The sequence below is a fragment of the Schistocerca gregaria genome, chromosome X (genome assembly GCF_023897955.1).
Source record: "Schistocerca gregaria isolate iqSchGreg1 chromosome X, iqSchGreg1.2, whole genome shotgun sequence".
In the NCBI taxonomy this organism is placed as follows: Eukaryota; Metazoa; Arthropoda; class Insecta; order Orthoptera; family Acrididae; genus Schistocerca; species Schistocerca gregaria.
In genome coordinates, this window is record NC_064931.1 from 673429055 (window position 1) to 673454181 (window position 25127).

At 40.5% G+C, this 25127-nt stretch overlaps 1 protein-coding gene across 1 annotated transcript in view; it reads left to right on the top strand.

Annotated features, from left to right (window-relative positions):
* LOC126298269 (glutaryl-CoA dehydrogenase, mitochondrial-like) overlaps positions 1-25127 on the top strand; it is a 952805-nt gene that overhangs the window by 77796 nt on the left and 849882 nt on the right. The window contains 2 exon segments of the mRNA XM_049989570.1: positions 13809-13909; positions 24268-24297. Coding sequence (XP_049845527.1) covers positions 13809-13909; positions 24268-24297 — 131 coding nt within the window.

Genomic DNA, 25127 nt, shown 5'->3' on the forward strand with positions numbered 1-25127 from the left:
GAATTATGGAATGATCCTGGAATACTCATTCTATCAGCAGACAAAGGAAATGCCACTGTACTACTACTGCTGTCAGGGTACAGTCGCAAATTTTGTGTCCTACTCAGGGATGCAGCATACAGAAAATTGGAGGGAGACATGACTGAAGAAGGAGAAGGAGAGGAGGAGGAAGAAGAAGAAGAAGAAGAAGAAGAAGAAGACTATTGAGCTTCTGCATCAGTTCCTGCTGAAGGAAATCATCAAGAAGCTTCGACCATGAGCTACTGCACCACCAAGGCTTTATGGCTTACCAAAGGTTAACAAATGAGGTGTCACTCTGCGTCCTATTGTAAACAATATAGGCACACCAGTGCACCTTCTGGTCAAACATCTAACAGTAGTATTAAGCTCCTATGTCAATAAATGTCAGCACCACATCAGGAACTCTGTACATTTCATTCAACAAGCACAAGAATTTTGCTTCAGGGGCCAGGACCTTATGGTGAATATTGGTATGGTATCCCTCTTTCCCAGAGTACTGCTTGCTGATTCCCTCGAGTTGAACAGGGAGAAATTCAACCAGAAAATGACTAAACTCTTCAAATTTGTTCTCACATCAACATTCTGTCTCTTTCTGGAGACTATTATGAAGAAATGGGTGGTGTCACTCTGGCATGCCCTCTGTCACCAGTTGTGGCAAACTTGTATATGAAGGACTTCAAAGAGAAAGCTGTGGAAACAGCTGTACTGAAGCCTATGTGCTTTTTCAGATATGTTGCTGACATGTTTGTAGTGTTGCCACATATGAGTGAAAGACTTGTGAAGGTTCTCCAACATCTGGACTATCTGAATCAAATTCACCATGGAGATGGAAAAGAATGACGAACTCTCCTGTCTGGGCATCTTAGTCAAGCACAAAATGGATGGCACTATAGGACACAGTGTGTACAGGGAAGCCACCCACACTGATTTATATCTCCACACTGCCAGCTGCAATCATCCTTCAAAGTGTGAGGTTGTGCTACTTACACTGGTACAGAGGGCCCATGCAATATCAGACATAGAAAGCCTACCAAGGGAGCTTAACCACCTTAAACGTATTTTCAAGAAGAGCAGGTATGATGAGAGACAAATCCAAGATGCTTTCAGGCAGAAAGTGCAAGCGCAGCAGACACAAAATGACAAGGAGGAGAAGACAGTGTCATATCTGTCGTATGTCAGCAAAGTATCAAACAAAATTGGCAGAATCCTGGCTCGATGTAAAATTAAATGCATTTTCTGTGCCCCTCCTAAAATACGTGCCCTATTAGGTATGCTTAAAGATGACTTGGAGCTCTACAAACCAGCTGTTTAACACATTTCATGTAAATGCACTAAGGCATGAATCTGGGAGACTGTACGGACAATCAAAGAAAAATGCAAGGAACACAGAAGACACACTGAAGTTAAGCACCCAACAAAATCTGTGGCTGCAGATTCCTTGAAGTATGAAGAAACAGAAGTACTAAGACAGATCTCATCATGTTTTGATTGTATTCTGAAGGAGGCTATTGAAACCGAGTGGCTGACAGGCTGATCAACTTTGACACTGGATTCACTCTCAGCATAGCTTGGGACACAGCACTCAGCTAACTAAAATCACAGCGTTGGCTGAGAGCAACTTCTGCGCCCAACGCAAGCCACAGGAGTACTTAAGGACCAGTGTTCATTCCCAGCATTTGACGGTGCACCCCCCCCCCCCCCCACTCCACCACAACCACCACCACCACCACCACCACCACCACCACCACCACTCCACCCGTCCAAGCCTGCAACCAGCAGTGGAGGAAGGGGTGGGGGTGACAAGATTACAAATGGGGCAAGATGTTGCAAAGACACTTGTACTACTGGTATTGTTTGAAGGTGGTGGCATGGTACCCTGTCGAAATATCATGTTACCAGACTGATTGCACCTGGCTTGTTACCTGACAACAGTAGAAACTATTGAGGGTAGTTAGAAGTCCACCGGCAACTGTCTGGGGGTGAGGGATGAGTTATGGCTGCTTGTGGCAGTGATACAAAATTATCCTCATCCATCTACAATGCTTATGATCGACATTAGCCTGTAGATTTCTATTGTGAACCTGAGTGGCTTTTTACAATCAGCAAAACCTTCACAGTTTAACTAAGCATCTAGATTGATGACTGGAACTCATCCTGGTGATAACAGTGGGAATACATCGTCTTCAATGTCGAACAGTCGCCCAGAGCGATCTCTGTTACATGTGCTTGTTCAAACAGCTTAATCATTCTGGAGTGATGATCTTCCACAGTCTATCATGCTTGTGATGCCTGCAGGAAGTCTCATCTAAGAATAACATTATGACAACATTCTCATAAAACGAAAAATTCAAAGTGCTATATTCTGTCATTGATAGTTATTTTTGGAATACGTGTTCCTATTGACTGGACATATTTCCCATTTGCAACTTTCAACACAATTGCTTTTGCGTCACTAAATACATTTCGTTAACTTGTGATAAGAAGCATTGACATTACAGGCAATAAAGCCCCTGAGTGAACTAGTCCCCAGACTAGTTGGCTGCTGATGCGGCAGCCTCACCTCCATAGGTCACCTTGTTTAGTTTTCCTGAATTTGGCAGCTAGACAAGTGGCCGGTACCTCTGTATTGTGATGGGTCTGGCTATTGCACATTGGGGACTGACCTCGTTCTGGGTACAGTGACGAGCATCATCATACAGGTCAACTATGATTATCTGTGGTTGACTGGTTTGAATAGAATTGTTGTGATCATAGAAATCTGGCAGTGTAGTAGTCATCAAAAAGTCTTCTTCTTTCTCTCCAGTAGTGTACAATGTGTCCAGGGCATCCATAGTAGAAATACACTGGTGGATTGTCCTCCGTCTTCCAAATGTTTGTTCGTTTGCAGGGTATTTTACTTGGCAGAGTAGTTGGTTGTACCTGGGTGAACCAGGTGCTGGATCATCGTTTGATGTCTGCGACTTAAGTCTGAGTTGCCAAGTCCATTCTTCCTGATGCATTCGACTGGTGACTGGAATTGGGGCTTATGATTGAAATGTATCTTCTTCAACATTCTCTATTACCTCCAGATGTGTGGAGTCAATATTAATGGCTGCTATGTGTCACTTGGTTTGACAATTCTGGTTTCCATAAAATGCTGAATGTCTTTTCTTACAACCTGACATATGAGAGAGATGAGGTCATGGTGGTATTCCAGAACTCCCCTAAGGAGCACTTTCAGGAGTCAACCTTACCTCTTTTGTGTGACTCTTTTCTGTTGGGTTTCCTTGATACACTGGCACTATTTGATGAATTCCTATGTCGATGTGACATCATTTATCAGAAGAGCTTTGTACATGTCTTCTACGACTCCTTTTATCAAGCATGAGATTTTGTTAGCCTCAGATTCACATTGTGGTTACAGAGCCAAAACATAATGTGTGTAGGACTGTCATTTGCTCGTGACACTGTACCCGGTTCTTCATTCTCCTTCTGCTACGTTGACTTGCTGCTGATTGTTGCCAAATTATTTCAACAGTTTGGCTTGGAGCTTGTGCCAGTTATTGAGCTTGTCCTTATTGTTTTCAAACCACTGATGGGCTGCGCAATCCAATTAAAAGTAGACATTTGCCAAACTCATCATGTCATTCCTTCATTTTTGTTTGGTGACTTGGTTGAATCCTTTTGGCCATTTTGTTGGGTTCTAACCAGTGTGTCATGAAAACACCAATGGACATCTGAAGTATTGCTGACTTATTGGGTTTAGGAATCCATTAGGCACCTGAATAAATGGAGGGAACAATGTACTGCTTGTATTTTGGTTTCTGTCCATGTGGGCGATGGTTGACTCTGATGTAATCATATCTATCATCCAGCTCAGTTCGATTCCATGCCAGTTTTGTTTAGTGTCATTTGCAGTGAGAGTGGCAGTTCTGTGTACCAAATTTCATACCCTGTACACCTCCAAATCGCTTACCAATTTTATCATGTGATTTTCCTATTCTACTTTATAAGCACAATAAGTAAAATTTTGTTATTTGCTATATGACAAGGTGTTGCAGTTTTAATGGCAAAGTGAAAAAGCTATCATCTTCCAGTAGTGGAATTCGGTTTTCAGAGCATTTTTTTAAGTAAATAAAACGTTTATAGCCAGAACAGCTAACTTTTTCAATTGAATCAATAATGTGTCTGACCTAGAACAGTTCATTGTTATGTAACTTGTGTTTTCTGTAAATAAAAAGTATGAATTATTTGTCAGCGGGATGTTTGACAGCTACTCTACATTATCATCCATTTGTAACAGCAAACTGACTTGCCTAAATATTTATAGATAGTAAGTCCATGATTGTTACAGTATCACCTCAAGTTAAAAATGAATGCAATGAACTTCTTCATTATGACTAAAACTGTGTTTAAGATACTTGACTCCTATTCAAAAGGCACATGACACAAATCGCTGTTGCACTATCCGGATTTGGATTATCCATGTTATTCCTAAATCTGTCCAGGATTGGGGTAATGCATTCCAGATGTCTGTTACTGATTTCCTTGTTACTAATAAACTAACTTCTCAACCTTATTTTTCATAAATCACATGGCTCACCACTCATTTCTGCAGCAAACAGATCATGCTAATTATAACATTTTGAATGAATGGTTGTCATATTTTGTATTACTTTTTGGTTTCCTTTTCATGACGACAGCAATGTGGCTGTTACATGTTACCCCTGTAGGGCACACTTGCAACTAACAATAAGTACTAAAATGTGTATTATGTCATATATCAAGACATTAACTTTACTATATTTATGCGTAAAGAACTTTAAATATGTTACATAATTGAGACCAAAGCTCCTCTATCTAGATTCTTCAGCTACTGTACACCTAGTAATTATATGGATATACTGACAGCTGTCACAGGATAATGGTGGATTGGCTGTGAAGGGTCAGTCACATGGTGGCCTCACTCCCCAGACTTGACACCACCACTGGGTTTCCTCCTCTGGAATCGAGCAAGGTGGCACCGTGGTTAGCACACTGGACTCGAATTGGGAGAACGACGTTTCAAACATGTGCCAGGCCATCCTGATTTAGGTTTTGCATGATTTCTCTAAATCACTTCAGAGAAATGGTTTCTTTGAAGGGGTACATCTGATTTCCTTCCCCATTCTTACCTAATCCGAGCTTGTGCTCAATTTCTAATGACATTGTTGTTGACAGGACATTAAACACTAAGCTCCTCCTCTTTCTCTTTCTCTGTGGTTTCATTAACAACCATGTTTATGTTCCTCCCGTACCAGACAACTTATACAACCTGAAGAATTGAATCTACACTGCCATTGGAGAAGCTACACATGATTTATTGCAACAGATGTGGGAAAGAATTTATTACTGGTGGGATGTTTGTTGCATCACAAATGGTAGTCGCATCAAATGAAAATGACACTTGACACTTTTCTGAGAGACTTTAGGTCATTTGCTACAAAGTGACATATCTGCTGATTCTGTAAGTTATCCCAATAATTTTCTATATAATTCAAAAGTTGTGAAATCCTTTTCAACCCACCCTGTATAGACCATCAGTTGGTGTATGTTCCTCAGAGACAGAGAGTCTGTTGACACTTCCAGTGGAACAAATATAATTATCTTATGTTATTAGTATCTGAATATGTGCAGGTCTGACAGGTATGCACTCAATTATTCATTCCAAGAGATAAGAAACCTTCTCAGATAGTTATTCTGAAATTGGAAGTTGTCGGAAGCAAATTAAGTGTCTTGAGAAGCATTTCCCTCTTAAGACATTAAATTAGCTTTAAGGCAAAATGAGGAAATGTATATATGCAGGATTGTGCAGCTTGATGTGATATTGAATAATTATGGTAGGCTCCATCTCAAACACTGTGAAGAGGAACAACTACTCTGTGCTTCTACATTAGAATTTATCTCCATGGCTGTTCTTGTTGTAGCATGGCTGGAGTCCACTGGGGATGTTGGAGAAATGTTAGTGAGCTTATCTTACATTACCTAGACATGCTGGTTGAGTTGGTACACCTTCTGGTCATTTTTGCTTCATGACTGCCAAGCTTCTATGTAACAATTGTGAACCATGCCAATACAGCCAGTTCTGCATAAACTACTGTTTAGTGTCTCTGCTTATAGATACACTGCTATAGATTATGGATTGCTTGTTGTGTAGGGTTTCCAATTAGATTGCTTACTGGGTGTGAAACCATGCTTGCTATCAATGGACTGATCACAAGACAAGCTTGAATTCTTCACATTTGTAATTGGTTTCCTTGTGCCACGACTACCTAATTATATAACAGACTTTGTGTAGTTAACTTGCATTTAATAAGTGGCATTTGCCACATCTATTACTTGCAATTTTTTTCATAACTGTCTCTAAGTCTTTCATCAGAATTAGCCCTTAGCTTTTAAATTAATTATGGTACTAAGTAATACACAGTAGTGAGTATTTATGACAAGAGGGAAGTGCTTTGTGTTTGTGTGCCTTCAGCTTTGGATATTGTGCAACACAAGGGTTGGTGACATTCAAGCAGTCAACAGTCAAAGCAGTTCAGAATTAATTTAATACATCATCAGCAGATAGACTGAAAGTGAAATTAGAATTGGTAACTGATTCATATAGAACTGCAGGTGGTGCACTATTTAACGCAATAGTCAGTTTTGGTAAGCTTACTTCAATAATTCTCGTGTGAAACAATAAGGAACTAAGGGAATATTGTAGGTCATCTGCAAAACACTGGAAAAAAAGTCAAGTCCAGCTTGTTGAACCACCTGTTCTTAACATGAACTTTATTTCTAGTAGTTGTAATTCAGCTCCTTACTGTAGGTATAGAAATGGGAATAAAACCCAGAGTGATATCCTATTAGTTATTTTTTTCTGTATCCTCACCTCAGTGCTTGGCCATGGTGTCTTGTTTCACCTGCCAGCTTGTCAATGTGCTCTTTTCCGACCAACACAAGGAACTGACCAGCTATGTAAATGCATTCTTTTTGCTGCTAGTGCACTTAAGACTTTGCAAAATGGATGGAGACTGTTGAAACCTGTTTGATTGTTCAGCTGATAAGGGCCCCCTTCTGATGAGCAGTACTTGAGAATTCAACCTCTAGGACTGTTGTAACTTGCCATTGTCAATGCTCACTTGGTAGTAGTGATGTTGGATGCAAACAATGATATTAAGAGACAGACAGTTTGTGCAAGTGACTTTTTAGCAGTACAAGAGTAATATTTTATTTTGGGAAGTGCTCTTCTGCAAAGATGAATTAACAAGCATCGCTCCAGTTGCTAAAAAGTCATTTTACTCCACAACCAGGTTTGGCTTCTGTATTGAAACCATTTTCTTGTGGAAACTAAACTGACATTTTGACTGTATGATATAATGAATATTTAAATATGTTTCATAACAGGAATGTAAAAGTTTCAACATGAAAAAAAAAATCTTTGGCAAGTTTATGAATGTACAATGTAAGTACAGAAAAAGAAAAATTAACTTACATTGTCCTATGGTGAAACAAAATCAAATGATTATGAAAGTTAGATAGATTTAAAAGGTGATGTGCCCAATAACATTGTAGGAAAATGTGTGTGTCATGATTATAAGAACTGGACAGTTTGATGCCTTAAAGCTATTGTCATGCTTTAGCATTAAAAGGAATTATATTTGTACATGTTTAAAATTTTAAATTGCTTGCTGTGCTGGTTTAAAGCTAAAGGTGGTAGTTTATATGTACTGAGGTTTTTATAGTTTTTTACTCCAAGGAGTTTACCTACTGCAGAAGTAAAATTTCATCAACTGAAGATGGTCATGTGATTTGGTTTCAACACATACAGTAGACAATACAACAATATATTTTGGTGGTATACAAAACCATTTTTAAAATGTGTTGAAACTGTAGTATACTGCTCATGCAGAACAGTAGAAGACTGTTATTTTAAACTATGTACTTAGTGGTGAATTGTATGCTGTCCAATCACATAAATGTGCTCTCCTGTCAGAAGTCTTTTGCAGCACAGACATGCAGGAAAAGTGTCAGTGAGGTTCTGGAAGGTACCAACAGTCATGTGAAGCCATGCTTACTCCAGTGCCATGGCCATCTGTGCTAGGTTTTTCGGTTGAGGACCCACTGTGTGAACAACCTGATCGAGATGGTCCCACCGATTGTCAGTTGGGTTTTAACTTTGGGGGTTTGTGGCCAGGGGCATATGGTAAATTCATACTGCTACTTGTCGAACCATGCAGATATACAGCAAGCTGTGTGACACATTGCATTACCATGCTGTGTAGGGGTGGACATGGTCCCCAAGGAGACGTGCATACTTGTCGTCATAACTGCTGTCTGCTTCACATATGCTGTGCAGCGAGCTATGTTAATTTAAGTATTAACTGTATTTTTCTTACTTGTCACTTCTTCTTCCATGTGTTTTTGCCTTTAGGAAGCTTTAATTTTCGAGTACTAGTAATAGTGTTCCATAGATTTTGTGTTTGTTTTGAATACAGTCCAGAGACATGTAGTGCTTATTTTCATTGTTTTCAACAAGAAGTGTCTAGTAACCACAGTTTAGTTAGCTATCAGCCACCTTTAGTGAATTAGCAGTCTAGTTAAAAGTTGACTAACTGTCTACAGTAAATTGTTGATTTCTCAGGATAGATAGGATGTGTGACTGCTGTGTAGGGATGCAGGAGGAGCTGACCACTGTTCGTGAACAGCTGAACGTGTTGATGGCAGCGGTCAGCCATCTGCAGGCTGCTGCCTCAGAGTGTAGCGGCAGTGAGGAGTCTGGTGGGTTGCATGGTACACCCCAGGTGTTACATGCTTCACCCACAGACCCTGCTGTCGAGACATCTTTGTGGGTACTGGGTGCCGTTGGGCCACCCTCTTCCCAAGGGGAGTGGTGGGTTCAGCGGCATTCACGGCGCATGAGGCAGAGGTTCAATGTGAAGGCTGGCCATGTGGCATCACCTGCTCTGCCTGTGAGTGGACATGTGGCTGCTCCTTCAGCAAGGTCCGAGCAGGGGAGAGGGGTTTATTAGTGATTGGGAGTGCAATGTTAGGTGGGTGATGGAGCCCCTTAGGACAATAGCGGAAAGGCCAGGGAAGAAGGCCAGTCTTCACTCCGTCTGCTTGCCGGAGTGGTATCATCCGAGATGTGGAGGAGGCCCTGCCGGTGGCGATAGAGAGCACTGGGTGTACCCGACTGCAAATTGTTGCTCATGTTGGCACCAATGACTCCTGCCGTCTGGGTTCAGAGGTCATCCTCAGTTCACACAGGCGGTTGGCGGAGTTGGTGAAGGCGGAAGCCTCACGTGTGGGGTGGAATCTGAGCTAACTATTTGTAGTATCGTTCCCTGAAATGATCTCAGTCCTCTTGTTTGGAGCCGAGTGGAAGGCTTAAACCAGAGGCTCAGACGATTCTGCGGAGATCTGGGGTGCAAATTTCTCAACCTCCGCTATCAGGTGGAGAAATGTAGGGTCCCCTGAATAGGTCAGGCTTGCACTACATGCAGGAAGTGGCTACAAGGGTAGCGGAGTACGTGTGGAGTGCACATGTGGGTTTTTTAGGTTAGAGAATTCCCTCCCTAGGCCCGACAAGACACCTCCTGAGATGCAACAAGGCAAAAGGGAACAACAATATTAATATGCTAATAGTAAACTGTAGGAGAGACTATAGGAAGGTCCCAAAACTGCTCTCATTAATAAATGGTCACAATGCTCACATAGTATTAGGGACAGAATGTTGGCTGAAACCAGATGTAAACAGTAATGAAATTCTAAACTCAGATTGGAATGTATACCGCAGAGACAGGCTGGACAGTGAAGGGAGAGATGTGTTTATAGCGATAAAAAGTGCAATAGTATCGAAGGAAATTGACGGAGATCCGAAATGTGAAATAATTTGGGTTAAGGTCTTGGTTAAAGTAGGTTCAAACATGGTAATTGGATGTCTCTATAGACCCCCTGGCTCAGCAGCTGTTGCGACAGAGCAACTGAGGGAAAATTTGGAAAATATTTTGTGTAGATTTCCTGACCATGTTATAGTTCTGGGTGGAGATTTTAATTCGCCGGATATAGACTGGGAGACTCAAACGTTATAACGGGTGGCAGGGACAATCAATCCAGCGAAATTTTTTTAACTGCATTATCTAAAAACTACCTTGAGCAGTTAAACAGAGAACCAATTCGTGGAAATAACATATTAGACCTTCTGGTGACAAACAGACCTGAACTATTTGAAACAGTTCACACAGAACAGGGAATAAGCGATCATAAAGCGGTTACTGCTTCGATGATTTCAGCCATAAATAGAAATATTAAAAAAGGTAGGAAGATTTTTCTGTTTAGCAAAAGTGACAAAAAGCAGATTTCAGAATACTTGATGGCTCAACACAAAATTTTTGTCTCAAGTACAGATAGTGTTGAGGATCAGTGGACAAAGTTCGAAACCATCGTACAATATGCATTAGATGAGTATGTGCCAAGCAAGATCGTAAGAGATGGAAAAGAGCCACCGTGGTACGACAATCGAGTTAGAAAACTGCTGCGGAAGCAAAGGGAACTTCACAGCAAACATATACATAGCCAAAGCCTTGCAGACAAACAAAAATTACGCGAAGCGAAATTTAGTGTGAGGAGGGCTATGCGAGAGGCGTTCAATGAATTCGAAAGTAAAGTTCTATGTACTGACTTGGCAGAAAATCCTAAGAAATTTTCATCTTATGTCAAAGTGGTATGTGGATCAAACCAAAATATCCAGACACTCTGTGACCTAAATGGTATTGAAACAGAGGATGGCAGACTAAAGGCCGAAATACTAAATGTCTTTTTTTCGAAAGCTGTTTCACAGAGGAAGACTGCAATGTAGTTCCTTCTCTAGATTGTCACACAGGTGACAAAATGGTAGATATCTAAATAGCTGACAGAGGGATAGAAAAACAATTAAAATTGCTCAAAAGAGGAAAGGCTGCTGGACCTGATGGGATACCAGTTTGATTTTACACAGAGTACGCGAGGGAACTAGTCCCCCTTCTTGCAGCTGTGTACTGTAGGTCTCTAGAAGAGTGTAATATTCCAAAGGATTGGAAAAGGGCACAAGTCATCCCCGTTTTGAAGAAGGGACGTCGAACAGATGTGCAAAACTATAGACCTATATTTCTAATGTCAATCAGTTGTAGAATTTTGGAACACGTATTGTGTTAGAGGATAATGACTTTTCTCAAGACTAGAAATCTACTCTGTAGGAATCAGCATGGGTTTCAAAAAGACGATTGTGTGAAACCCAGCTCACGCTATTCATCCACGAGATTCAGAGAGCCATAGACACGGGTTCCCAGGTAGATGCTGTGTTTCTTGACTTCCGCATGGCGTTTGATACAGTTCCCCACAGTCGTTTAATGAACAAAGTAACAGCATGTGGACTATCAGACCAATTGTGTGATTGGATTGAAGAGTTCCTAGATAACATAATGCAACATGTTATTCTCAATGGAGAGAAGTCTTATGAAGTAAGAATGATTTCAGGTGTGCCACAGGTGAGTTTTCTAGTAGCGTTGCTATTCAAAATTTACATAAATGACCTTGTGGATAACATCGGAAGTTCACTGAGGCTTTTTGCAGATGATACTGTAGTATATCTAAGAGGTTGTAACAATGGAAAATTGTACTGAAATGCAGGAGGATCTGCAATGAATTGACGCATCGTGCAGGAAATGGCAATTGAATCTCAATGTAGACAAGTGTAATGTGCTGCAAATACATAGAAAGATAGATCCCTTATCATTTAGCTACAAAATAGCAGATCAGCAACTGGAAGAAGATAATTCCATAAGATAGATAAACTGCAGTGGAAGACTCTGCAGGAGAGACGCTCAGTAGTTTGGTACGGGCTTTTGTTGAAGTTTCGAGAACATACCTTCACTGAAGAGTCAAGCAGTATATTGCTCCCTCCTACGTATATCTTGCAAAGAGACCATGAGGATAAAGTTAGAGAGATTAGAGCGCACACAGAGACATACGGACAATCTTTCTTTCCTCGAACAATACGAGACTGGAATAGAAGGGAGAACCGATAGAGGTATTCGGTATTCAAAGTACCCTCTGCCACACACCGTCAAGTGGCTTGCGGAGTATGGATGTAGATGTAGATGTAGAAGTTTCATATTATTGAAAATATTATTGTAAAGTTTGACAGTATTAACAGCTTAGCATTAATTGTGAAAAGACCACACAGAGATTTTCATCAACTGAATAATTAAAGATAGCTAAATTGTGGATGCCATAATAAATGTTAAAAAGTTGGTCTCTGGCAAGTCAATTCAAGAAATTTCCTTGTCAGAGTTTTTGCTCGAGTCTGAACTACCACTTGATACGCATGTACTGACTCCGAGACTGCTAACATTATAGTGCCTTTTGACTGTTATAAAATCTTAATTCTTACATAATTTTATTTAAAAGCATTTTTGTATTTGTATTCCTTTCTTTGTTGTTGTTCTGGCCCCATTTTTAAACTAACTGGTAATTGAAAAATTACTTTAATCGATATTATTTAATTCAGCATTCATGTATTGTAATACCAATATTAAAGAAATTCAATTTCCATGTATTTTTGCCTGATAGCAACTGAAAAAACCAGTCCTTAAAGCAAACACAGAATGACAGATCCCACCACCCGCCAGACCTCCCCATTTGGTATAACGACCTCTGCCACTCATTCTCAACCACCGACCACTCTAGAAGTTATTATTCCCCCTCCACTTTATAGTATTGCCCTCATTTTGAAGGCTGATATAGCTGTTAGTTCAAATACTGTTGAGAAACAGGTAACTTTGTCACTTTAACACACTATGATTGTCTACTGTATTCCATAATATGTATTGAATACTTTGTTAATTGGGAATCAATAGATGCATAATCTCACAACTGTATTTCCGTATTTTCATAATATTCCAAAATACTGCTTGTGTGATACACAAGAATGCATGTAGAAAATCTGTTTTGAGGCCAAAAGTGAGGTGGTGTAGTGCTTAGCTCAATGGACTCACATTTGGGAGGATGATGGTTCAAATCTTCATCCAACCATCCGAGTTTAAGTTTTCTGTGATTTACGTAAATCACTCCCGGACTCCAGGCAAAATCTGGGATGGTTCCTTTAAAAATTTGTGTTATGTTGGCAGTCTCTAAAATACCTAAATATTAGGTTCCATTCTTGTCAGTTGACTTGAAGACAAAACCGCGAGAAAATTAAGTTGGCAACTCCCTATATCAACAAGAGTTAGTGGCAATTTTCTGAAATTGTACTTCGCCCTGAGCGAAAAAAAAAAAAAAAAAAAAAAAAAACAACAGCTTCGTTATCTATGAGAATGTCACATTGAGCTAAAGAGATTATGTAAACTTCTGAGCTTCTTGTAGTAGAGAAGCATATCGTCAAAATGTGTTCTGCAATTCTGCAATTCTGAATAAAGTGATTCGTAGTTTTATTCATAAACAGTTTTTTCAAGCTGAACAAGTAAGATGTATCCTTTGTAAATTCAAATGAAGTTCTACAAGACATTCTAACATCTAAATTTATATTACATTTTAACAAATTCCTAGTTTTCAGTTGACTTGAAGACAAAACCGCGAGAAAATTAAGTTGGCAACTCCCTATATCAACAAGAGTTAGTGGCAATTTTCTGAAATTGTACTTCGCCCTGAGCGAAAAAAAAAAAAAAAAACAACAGCTTCGTTATCTATGAGAATGTCACATTGAGCTAAAGAGATTATGTAAACTTCTGAGCTTCTTGTAGTAGAGAAGCATATCGTCAAAATGTGTTCTGCAATTCTGCAATTCTGAATAAAGTGATTCGTAGTTTTATTCATAAACAGTTTTTTCAAGCTGAACAAGTAAGATGTATCCTTTGTAAATTCAAATGAAGTTCTACAATCGTTAGTTAAAAATTCATGCCAGTAATCCTGCGTTGCGTACTGTTAAGTGTTTGCATTTGAGTACCTTGTAAGTAATGGAAACGTCACGTGCAAAAATCTTCACATCGTTAATGGTGCAGTACATGTCACCTATAGACATGTACTGCACCATTAACGATGTACAGATTTTTGTTCAATCCTCCGTGTGATCTGCTACTAACCACGTCCTATCCAATCAATGAATTTGTTCATTTTCTAGATTATGCATTTTCCTCTGTTCTTAATCATATAGCTAGAGTAACAATTGCAACTGCGTAAGCCTAATTATTATAGCCTGTTTCATTTCATGCAGTTTAACCGTAATCATCGATACCCATATGTAATGAGTTGCCCATACAGTAAACAAACGCGGACATACTGTTTGTGTTGGGGTTGAAAGCATCATTCAGTTGTTGCTGATTCTCAAACAATGTGCTTTTGATGTTTTGTTCTATTGTGGGTAGATTCAATGTTGAAAATGCAGTAACATTAGTTTTGTGTGTGCCGCATGGCAGTAGTGCTCTCCCCGATTGCAGATGGCATTCATGAAATTGTTTTAATCCATCATAAATGTTTTGTTCAGTTTTATTCCTATAGGGTAACCTAATGATGTTTGGTAATGGTTAAGGCATTGGACTCATAATGCAGGAATAGTGCTTAACTTCCCTGCTAACCATTGAGATTTAAGTTTTGTATAAATTACCTAAATCACTTAAGGTGAATACCAAAACTGTTCTGTGGACAAATCAAGGGGAGGGGGTTCCATATAATTCTTTCCCAATTTATCACATAATCTGTGTCTAGTTATCTCAGCATTTAAAATGTGTTAAACTCTTAATGTTCCTTCATAATTCCCATGCAATTCGATTTATCCATCTCAAAGATAAACTGACGTTATCAAAATATATCTAAATTTTTCCTTCATTATTTGAAACTTTTATGAATCTATTTTTATATGCAGTGTATTTATATCCATCTTACTCTTATATCAACCACATATTTCCCTTTTCCCCACCACTCTAAAAATTTTACCTCGCATAGTTCAACACTCCACTGGAGACATAAAATTAGTGCATTGTCTGCAGCAGACATTTTCATTGGAACAGCCTGATCGTAGATTAAATTTTTAAAAAGTGAAGCTTTTGACTAAACTAACAGACTGCAAGGAATTTATTTATTCATAATAAACATGGTTGAGGTCTCCATTTCAAAGACAGGATTGATACAGTAATCTCATCATATGCAAGCCCCTTGACTTCTGGGTATCTATCACAACCAACCTCAATTGGAGCCTGCTTACTGTATTCAAGCCTTGGTCTCCTGTAAAATTTTTACTCCACTCACCTCCATCATTGAACTATTACTTGATTACTCAGGGTCTCTCTTATCAACCCGATCCCTTCTTTTAATCAAGTTGTACCATAAATTTCTTTCTTACCCTGATTAGATTAAGCACCTCCTCATTAGTTATTCGACTTACCTGTGGAGTCTTTGCTATTGTTCTATAGCACCACATTTCAAAAGTTTCTATTTTCTTCTTCTTTGAACTGCTTATTGTTGGGGCTCCACATCTATATTACATTACACTCTACAGGAACGCCTACAGAAAAGACATTCTAACATCTAAATTTATATTACATTTTAACAAATTCCTAGTTTTCAGATATGCTATTCTTGCTGTTGTCAGCTCACATTTTATATCTTTCCTACTTCAGCCACCCTCAGTTAGTTTGCTGCTCAAACAGCTAAACTCATCTATTACTGTTAAGTGTCTCATTTCCTATTCCGATTTCTTCAGCATTGCTGCATATACTTCGACTACAGTCCATTAGCTTGTTTTAATAATTGTTGATGTTCATCGTATAATTTATTTTCAATTCACTGTCCTTTCCACTCAACTAAGTCCTTAGCCATCTGACAATTGCTATGGCATCAGCAAATGTCAGTTTTTATTTTTAATCCCTAAACTTTTTAAATTCCTTTTCCAAATTTCTCCTTGGTTTCCTTCACAGCTTTCTCAATGTACAGATTGAACAACATTGGGGATACACTACAGCCCAGTCTCACTCCCTTCTCAAACTTTAGCTTCTCTTTAATGCCCTTCATCTCTTATAACTGCAGCCTCATTTATGTAGATCACCTTTTGGTGCCTGTATTTCATCTCTGCTACCTTATCAAAAGCTTTCGCTAACTTTATGAGTGCTATAAATGTTGGCTTGCCTTTCTTCTACCTATGTGGTAAGCCAAGCTGCAGGGGCAGTTTTGCCTCACATGTTTCTATATTTCTCTGGAATCCAAACTGACCTTCCCCAGAGTTAACTGTTAACAGGTTTTCCATTCTTCAATAAGTAATTTTTGTCAACATTTCGGATCTTGCATTTATTAGCTGAGGGTTCAATGGCATACACACCTGTCAGCACCTGCCTTCTTTGTAATTGTAATTATCACAGTTTTCTTGAAGGTGTGGTACTTCTGCTGTCTCACGTCTTTTGCACACCAGGTGGAATAGTTTTGTCACGGCTGGCTCTCCCAAGCATTTTAGTAACTCTGAGCGAATGTAGTCTGCTCAACATATTTCAGTGCTCCACAGTATCGTATTTCCCATTTCATCTTCACTTATTTCCACCTTTCAGTTTTCCCTTCTTTGCTTGGTATTGGCCTGCCATGTAAGGTAGCCGTATACCTGCTTCTCTTTTCTCCAATGGTCTCTTTAATTTTCCTATAGGCACCAACTGTCTTTCCCCCAGTAATTCATGTTTCTACAACCTTGCATTTGTCTTATACCCGTTCCTGCTTAACCATTTTGCATTTTTTTGTCAAGCTCATGTTTTAGACACCTGTATTCCCTTTCATCTGCTTACCAATTAAATTCAGTATCTCGCATAGTGTGCAGCACTCCTGAAAGAAAGGATACTGTGGAGACATGGCTTAGCCACAGCCTGGAGAATGTTCCAGAATGAGATTTTCACTCTGCAGCGGAGTGTGCGCTGATATGAAACTTCCTGGCAGATTAAAACTGTGTGCCCGACCGAGACTCGAACTCGGGACCTTTGCCTTTCGCGGGCAAGTGCTCTACCAACTGAGCTACCGAAGCACGACTCACGGCCGGTACTCACAGCTTTACTTCTGCCAGTATCTGTCTCCTACCTTCCAAACTTTACAGAAGCTCTTCTGGCAAACATGCAGAACTAGCACTCCTGAAAGAAAGGATACTGTGGAGACATGGCTTAGCCACAGCCTGGGGAATGTTTCCAGAATGAGATTTTCACTCTGCAGCGGAGTGTGCGCTGATATGAAACTTCCTGGCAGATTAAAACTGTGTGCCCGACCGAGACTCGAACTCGGGACCTTTGCCTATCGCGGGCAAGTGCTCTACCAACTGAGCTACCGAAGCACAACTCACGGCCGGTACTCACAGCTTTACTTCTGCCAGTATCCGTTTCCTACCTTCCAAACTTTACAGAAGCTCTTCTGGCAAACATGCAGAACTAGCACTCCTGAAAGAAAGGATACTGTGGAGACATGGCTTAGCCACAGACTGGGGAATGTTTCCAGAATGAGATTTTCACTCTGCAGCAGAGTGTGCGCTGATATGAAACTTCCTGGCAGATTAAAACTGTGTGCCCGACCGAGACTCGAACTCGGGACCTTTGCCTTTCGCGGGCAAGTGCTCTACCAACTGAGCTACCGAAGCACGACTCACGGCCGGTACTCACAGCTTTACTTCTGCCAGTATCCGTCTCCTACCTTCCAAACTTTACAGAAGCTCTTCTGGCAAACATGCAGAACTAGCACTCCTGAAAGAAAGGATACTGTGGAGACATGGCTTAGCCACAGCCTGGGGAATGTTTCCAGAATGAGATTTTCTTTGTCTGTTTATACATATAGGGTGTAACATGCTGCATCATCATCACATTACAAATCAAAGCCAATGGATTCAATCTACCTGTCCACAGATCCCAACTGGGAAACACCGAGCGAAGTGGCACAGTGGCTAGCTCACTGAACTCGAATTCGGGAAACTGATGGCTCAAATCCCTGTCCAACCATCCAGATTTAGGTTTTCTGTGATTTCCCTAAGTCATTCCAGCAAATGTGGGGATGATCTCTTTCCCCATCATTTCATAATCTGAGCCTGTGCTGCATCTCTAATGACTGCACTGCCAATGGTACATTAAACTCTTATTGACCTCTATTCCTTTCTTTCCCACTGGGAAACTTTCATCAGTGAATTTTAAATTTGTTGTTGAGCTCCCTGTCTCCCCACGGGGCTCACATCTCTTTTGTGAGTGCTTGCTTGGCCCCATGGGGCCCCACCCTTACAGACCTACTTCCCTTTCTGTGCTGCAAGGGTGTCCTTCTATATTCTTCTTTCCTCTCTGCCTTTCCATTGGATGGTCTTCTTGGTACCGAATCTGGTTTGTGATTTTGGATACAATACTCGTTTTGTTCCCTTATAGGGTTCTATAACTTTTCATTCTTACCTCTATGGTCCCCTTGCTGGATTTGACTTGCTACTTCTTTTCCAAATTTTACAGAAGTGTGGTGCAAATTATGCAGGTAAGATTGCTCAGCACAGCATATATTCCACCTGTTGTGTCATTCTCTCTTTGAATCCTTCCTTTCTTGCAAAGGTACTGCACCCAAAAACCAGCATGGTAGCCATTCTGTTGTGGAGGGGGGCATTCTGTTGTGGGGATTTGTCAAGTACCCACATGGTGGTAGCCACCTGACCATGGAGGGATCACACTGTTGATGCCTTAGCTGGGAACTCCTGATTCAAACCAAGGAGTTTGTGTCCATCATGGCTGTGGCATAGGGACTTTGGGCAACAGTCTACTGGCCAGGTGGCCATTGCTGTGGCTGTGTGACACATGTGAGGTGAGCCTCCAGTTGGGGTGGGTGGTACCAAGACAGAAGATTCACACATGAAGGAAACTAAACTTTCTTATGCTCGTGGCCCAAAGGCCCCAGCAGTCTCTTCAGGCGGGAAAGATTATTATAATGCAGAGAGATATGACCTTGTGATGTTTTGCCTGTATACAGACTGATTGGGTACATTTACTGCGACGAAACAATTATTTTTTGTCAGAAATGCGAGTCAAATTCGGGGAAGTTGAGTCTCTGGTGAAAATGTGGAATAGTTCGTTATTAATTAAAACTTCCTCTGCTGCCTAATCTACAGCTCTTCAGGCATGTGATCGTATAGGTGGCATGTGTGGCCACTGCTGCATGCAAAACATTGAACATGGTCCAAGGAATCATTTTCCACAGAGATTTTACAATCCAGACATATGAAGAACACTGGACTAATGTCCAGTGTCGAGGTGTACATCTTACCAGTCATGTTAAAAAAAGGACCCAAGGATAATCTTACAAATACAGATGCCTTCAAGCCTTTGAAGGGAATGCCCTACAAGAAAAGGTTAAGATCATGATGTACAGGTGTGATGTGTAACTGTTTGGCCCACCACCTGTGGGATGCTTCAGATGGTTATCGTCTGGTATACATAATCCTGTTGTACAGCAGATCCATAACATGGCAACTGTGGCCAATCACTCCACAAAGATAGTCCCTGTGAACATTCACTTTTGTGCGTCAGCTGCACAGAAAATCGCCTTTTAAGTTTGCTAGTTTACCCACTTTTCAAGAAAGAATAGAAGATGCAAGAATACAAATATATTGACCATCTGTCATATACTGAGGCACAGAAAAAATATGCCTGTCTACATACTGCTGGTATGATGATAAGTTATACTAATACTATGACTATACCCCATCTCAGCCTTCACCAAACCAGATCTCCCACCACTCTCCTCTCCCATGGTTGCCACATTACCTTCTTTAGGAACCACTTCCACACTTGGCAGAGAAGCATTCTTGTTCTTGGGCATTTACCAGTGACAGGACTCCCTCATGGGATCCATCTCCTCAGCAACCCCCTGACCTGAGCCCTGATGCCAAACAAGGATTCACTCTTTCTCTGTTCCTGTTCTCAATGTGGATAGTCCCTTGAATGAAGCAAATAAGAATCAAGATAAGGCTCCTTTGGTCCCTCTGGAGATCCCCCCACACAGTCCAATTCTGAGCTGGGGCTTATGGATGTGATTCCATCCCACTGCTGACAGGCAGTGATACTGCATCATGACTGGCCCTCCTGGCCCGTTCATGTGTAACCTGGCCACCAGTCATATGATCATTCAGTGGAGTTTTTATGGGTATTACTGTCACCTGCCAGAACTGCAACACTTTATTTCCTCTTCTCTTCAAGAAACATACTTCACTGGTGACCATTCTCCTATGCCCTGTGGTTATTGTGTGTTCTGTCAGAACCATGTTGGTCCCAAGAGGTCATCTGGAGGGGTCTATACTTTGACTTATTCAGATGTTGTTGGTGAATGGCTACCCCTTTGTACCTCGTTGGAGGCAATAGTGGTGCAAGTACAAACAACCTCAGCAATTACCATTTGCAATGTTTATCTACCTCCAGGTAGGCCGCTTTCATATGTTGAATTGACTGCATTAATACAACAATGCACATGACCCCCTGTGTGCCACTTCATCTGGTAGGGCCTTCAAATTGACCAGCTTCTTGCAGACCATGGTCTGTGCCTCTTCAGTGATGGTTCTCCAACCCACTTCAGTGCTGCTCATGACACCATTTTAGCTATTGATCTAATGATTTCTTTTCTTAATGTTGTGACTTTTCTTCTTTGGTGACTGCAGGACAACCTTTGTGACAATGACCACTTTCGGTGATCTGTCATTTCCTTTCCACTGGCTGACAGACCGCCTATTACACTGGGCACTTCGCAGAGCCAACCAGCCTTTATATGCCCTTGGTGTTATATACGCTGCCTGTCTGTCAGATTGTATTGATGAGGTTGTCCAAGGTGTCTTGGAGTGATCAGCCCCCATCGTCGGCAGGTGGCATGGGGGACCAAAGGCATTGCAATAGCAATTCAGGACTACTCATGAACCCTGCAATGATTCAAACAACATCCTCCACAGATGAAGCTCACCAGCATTGAATGGCTGTTCCAGGTCTTGCCCTACAGGGCGGTCTCTCTAGCGATTCATCAATTCTCACAGGATACCTTGCAGCCCACTTTGTGACATCATCAGTGTCGCCTTACTATCTGGCTATCTTTCTACTGCAGAAGCTACAAGTGGAAGAAATATTCTTTATGTTTCACTGCCTACCAAACTAAATACTATATATGAACCCTTCACTGACTGGGAACTACTTCAGGCTCTTGCCTCAGCCCGCGACTTGAATTTTTCAGCGATTTCTGGCTAACACATAGGGCCCATTGAAGAACATTTTTCCACACAAGTGACTTGCTGTTTGGTTCCTGCACCCTCCCACCTTTTGCCTCTATGCTTTCAATCATGTCAGTTTTTGCTACTAATTGTGATACCCATTATGTTCAAATCTTGCACCTGTGTGCCCTTAGCTTCATAGCTTAGTACCCAAGTGGGTGCTACTAATTGCGATATGTCCTTTGTAGATATCTTACAGTTGAGGTGCCTCTGGCACCCATTTCAGCTTGACACCCTATGCAGCGGCTTGGGTCACTTGGTCCTTAAACCAGCACTGCTAACATGCATAGTTTTTATGTAGCTTCTAGCTATCACCTTGGGTCTGTATGTTTCACTGATCTGACATTGTAACTTTAACTGACGTGACCAATGCTGCACTAGTACTGCAAATGACTGAAAACAATGGGAAATTTCAGCTATTTATTCCCCCCCCCCCCCCCCCCCCCCCCCCCTCTGCAGGGTATGCAGCACTAACATATGGTTTAATGATGATGGCATCCTGTTTGTCAAAATATTCGGATGGTAAAATAGAACCCTATTCGGATATTCATGTGGGGATGACTCAGAAGGATGTCGTCATTAGCAAAATCAACACTGGCTATCTATGTACTGGAGTGTTGAATGTTAGGTTCCTTAACCACATGTTAGAGAATTTAAAAAGAGAAATGGGTAGATGGAAGTCACATACAGTGGAAATTAGTGAAGTGTGATGGCAGGAAGAACAGGATTTTTGGTCAGGTCAGTCCAGGCTTAGCAACAAAATTAGAGAGGGGTAATGCAGTAGTAGGACTAATAAAGAGTAAGATAATAGTAACACGGATACGCTACTATGAGCAGCATAGTGAATGTGTTGTTGTAGCCTGGATAGACATGAAGCCAACAGGTGACACAGTAGTGCAACTTTCTATGCCAATTAGTTCCATAGATGATAAAGATACTGAAGGAATGTATGATGAGGTAAAATTAAAGGAGGAGAAAATTTAATTGTGGTGGGTGATTAGATAGTAGAAAATGTAGAGAAAGAAAAATAGTTGGAAAATAGGGACTAGGGTAAGGGAATTAAAAAGGAAACTATCTGGTAGAATTTTGCACAGAGAATAATTTATCATTGTCAGCACTTGGTTTAAGAATGATATTAGCAGATTGTATATGTGGAAGAGAGTTGGAAACACAGAAAGGTTTCAGAGTGATTATAATGATGGTAAGAGAGAGAGATTTCGAAATGACATTTTAAACTGTAAGACATTTCCAGGAGCAGTTCAAGTCTGTGACTATAGTTTATTGGTCGTGAACTGCAGACTAAATATGAAGAAATATAAAAAAGGTAGAAAATGGAGAAGATGAGGCCTGGATAAATTTAAGGAATCTGAGCCTCTTGAAAGTGTCAGAGGGAGCATTAAACATTATTGTACTGAAATAGGGGAAAGGAATATAGTGGAAAACAGATGGGTAGCTTTGAGAGATCAAATAGTGAAGGCAACACAGGATTACATTGGTAAAAAGACAAGGCCTAGTAGAAATTCTTGGATAACTTGGGAGATATTGAATTTAACTGACAAAAGGAGAAAATATAAAAATGCAACAAATGAATTGAGCAAAAGGAGGAAGTACAGGCATCTAAAAAATGAGATTGACAGGAAATGCAAAATGACTTAACGAGAATGGCTAGAGGACAAATGTAAGGCTGCAGAAACATGCTTGACTAAAGGAAAAATTGATGTTACTTATGGAAAAATTAGAGAGACCTTTGGAGAAAAGAAAAGCAGATTTATGAATTTTGAGCTCAGGAGGCAAGCCAGTCCAAGCAAATAAGGGAAAGGTGGATGGAATATATAGAGGGTCTATATAAGGGAAACAAATCTTGAGAACAAGAGAAAGAGAAGACAGGAAGTAGATGAAGATGAGATAGGAGATGTGATACTACAAGAAGAATTTCACAGAGCTCCAAAAGATCTAAGAGGAAATGTGGTCCCCAGAATAGACAACATATGCTCATAACTATTGAGACCCTTGGGAAATTATTCCACCTGGTATTGGCCGGCCGGAGTGGCCGAGCAGTTCCAGGCTCTACAGTCTGGAACCGCGTGAACGCTATGCTGGCAGGTTCAAATCCTGCCTCAGGTGTGGATGTGTGTGATGTCCTTAGGTTAGTTAGGTTTAAGTAGTTCTAGTTCTAGGGGGCTGATGATCTCAGAAGTTAAGTCCCATAGTGCTCAGAGCCATTTGAACGACCTGGTATACAAGATAGATGGGACAGGTAAAATACCCACTGACCCTCAAGAAGAATGTAATAATTCTAATTCCAAAGAAGGCAGGCTTTGGTAATTTGGTACTGTGTTGCAATATTTCACATAACATACCCGACACATTACCTATTCCATGTGAGGAAGTACTGTAGCAGTTTCTTAAGCTTGAAAAATCGGGATAATTGGTTTGTGTTTCCTGTCAAACCTTCATCTTCACTCTTGGGAGGCTGTTAATACTCAACAAAAATGCCATACTGTGAATGATTCATTTTGTCATGTGTTTGGGCTACACTTAAAACCTTCTTCTTAATTTTATATTTAAAGTTACAAATAACAGCTTTAATCACATGCATCACATGACAGAATTTATCCAGGTTTTGTGTGGGTTAATGATAGAAATTTCAGTTGATTTTTTGACCTTATATAATTATATAAGTTTAAAATGATGTGTTGCACATAGTGATTTCTTCTGCGATGCCTTTTTCAGCATCTGTCAGGGAACAGTCCTGTAGAGTATTATTCAAACATACTAGGTTATGACAAATAGAACTCGTATGTTATGTCCATGAAATTTGTTTTGTTTTAGTAGGTGCTGTTATAAAAGAGAATGTAAATGATGTCCGGTAAGCATTTCCCAAGAACTGATTTTCTAATGTTAAATGTATCTAATGTGATATTATTTATTCTTATATGACTTTATTTTTCATTAAGATAAAATTTATTCTGTATCATCAGTCCTCTCATCTGAACGAAGCCAAACTAAAGGTAATGACAAACTTATAATATTTGCTTCTCACAGTGTAACAGTTCTCCAATTTCCTCAATGTACCCCCACATACAGGCCTTGTAGATTTCATGTTCATATATATTCAAAAATAAATTATCCATCTTGTAACTAGATGAAGGATATGAAACTGTTACAGCTGTGTTAAGGTTTACACTTGCAAACACTCTTTATTCTGTATTCACTCCATAGACACATGGTGAGCAAGAAGTACAGAATCACACAGTCCAAGAGTAGTCTGGTTATGAGGCAGTAGTTGCCACCACAAGACAACTGGCATAAAATGCATATCTTACATAGCACCAGTGGGAACTGGCATTCCTGGCGGAGCGCCCGCTTAAGCCAAGCAGGTCAGCCACTGGATCCTGCCAGGTGATCCAACAGTTGCCTCAAGGCTTCTCTCCAGTGTTGATCTTGTGAAAACTGCTCACAGCAGCATCGGCAATGCAGGCGGCAGGCATCAAGTATAGATTGATTTCAGACAGTTCTGATAACAGTAGAGATAGAAAGATTGTGGAACAGGAGGGGAAAATTGCTGCCTTTCAGGCTGAGTTAGATGAGGCTAGACGAGAACTGTGCAGGTTAAGGGGGGAGAAGGGTAAACAGGTGTGGGAAGTGGCAACAGGCCTAAGGAACAGGCCAAGAAATTCTTCTGACAGCTTTGTTATTAATGTACAAAATAGGTTTAACCTGTTGCCTCAGTTGGAAACTGATGAGCCTCTCACAGAAGTAGATGTAGACAGGGCTCAACAAGCTTTCAGCAGCAAATTGAATAAGAAGGTAGGGAAGTGTGCAAAGAGAAAGAAAGTCT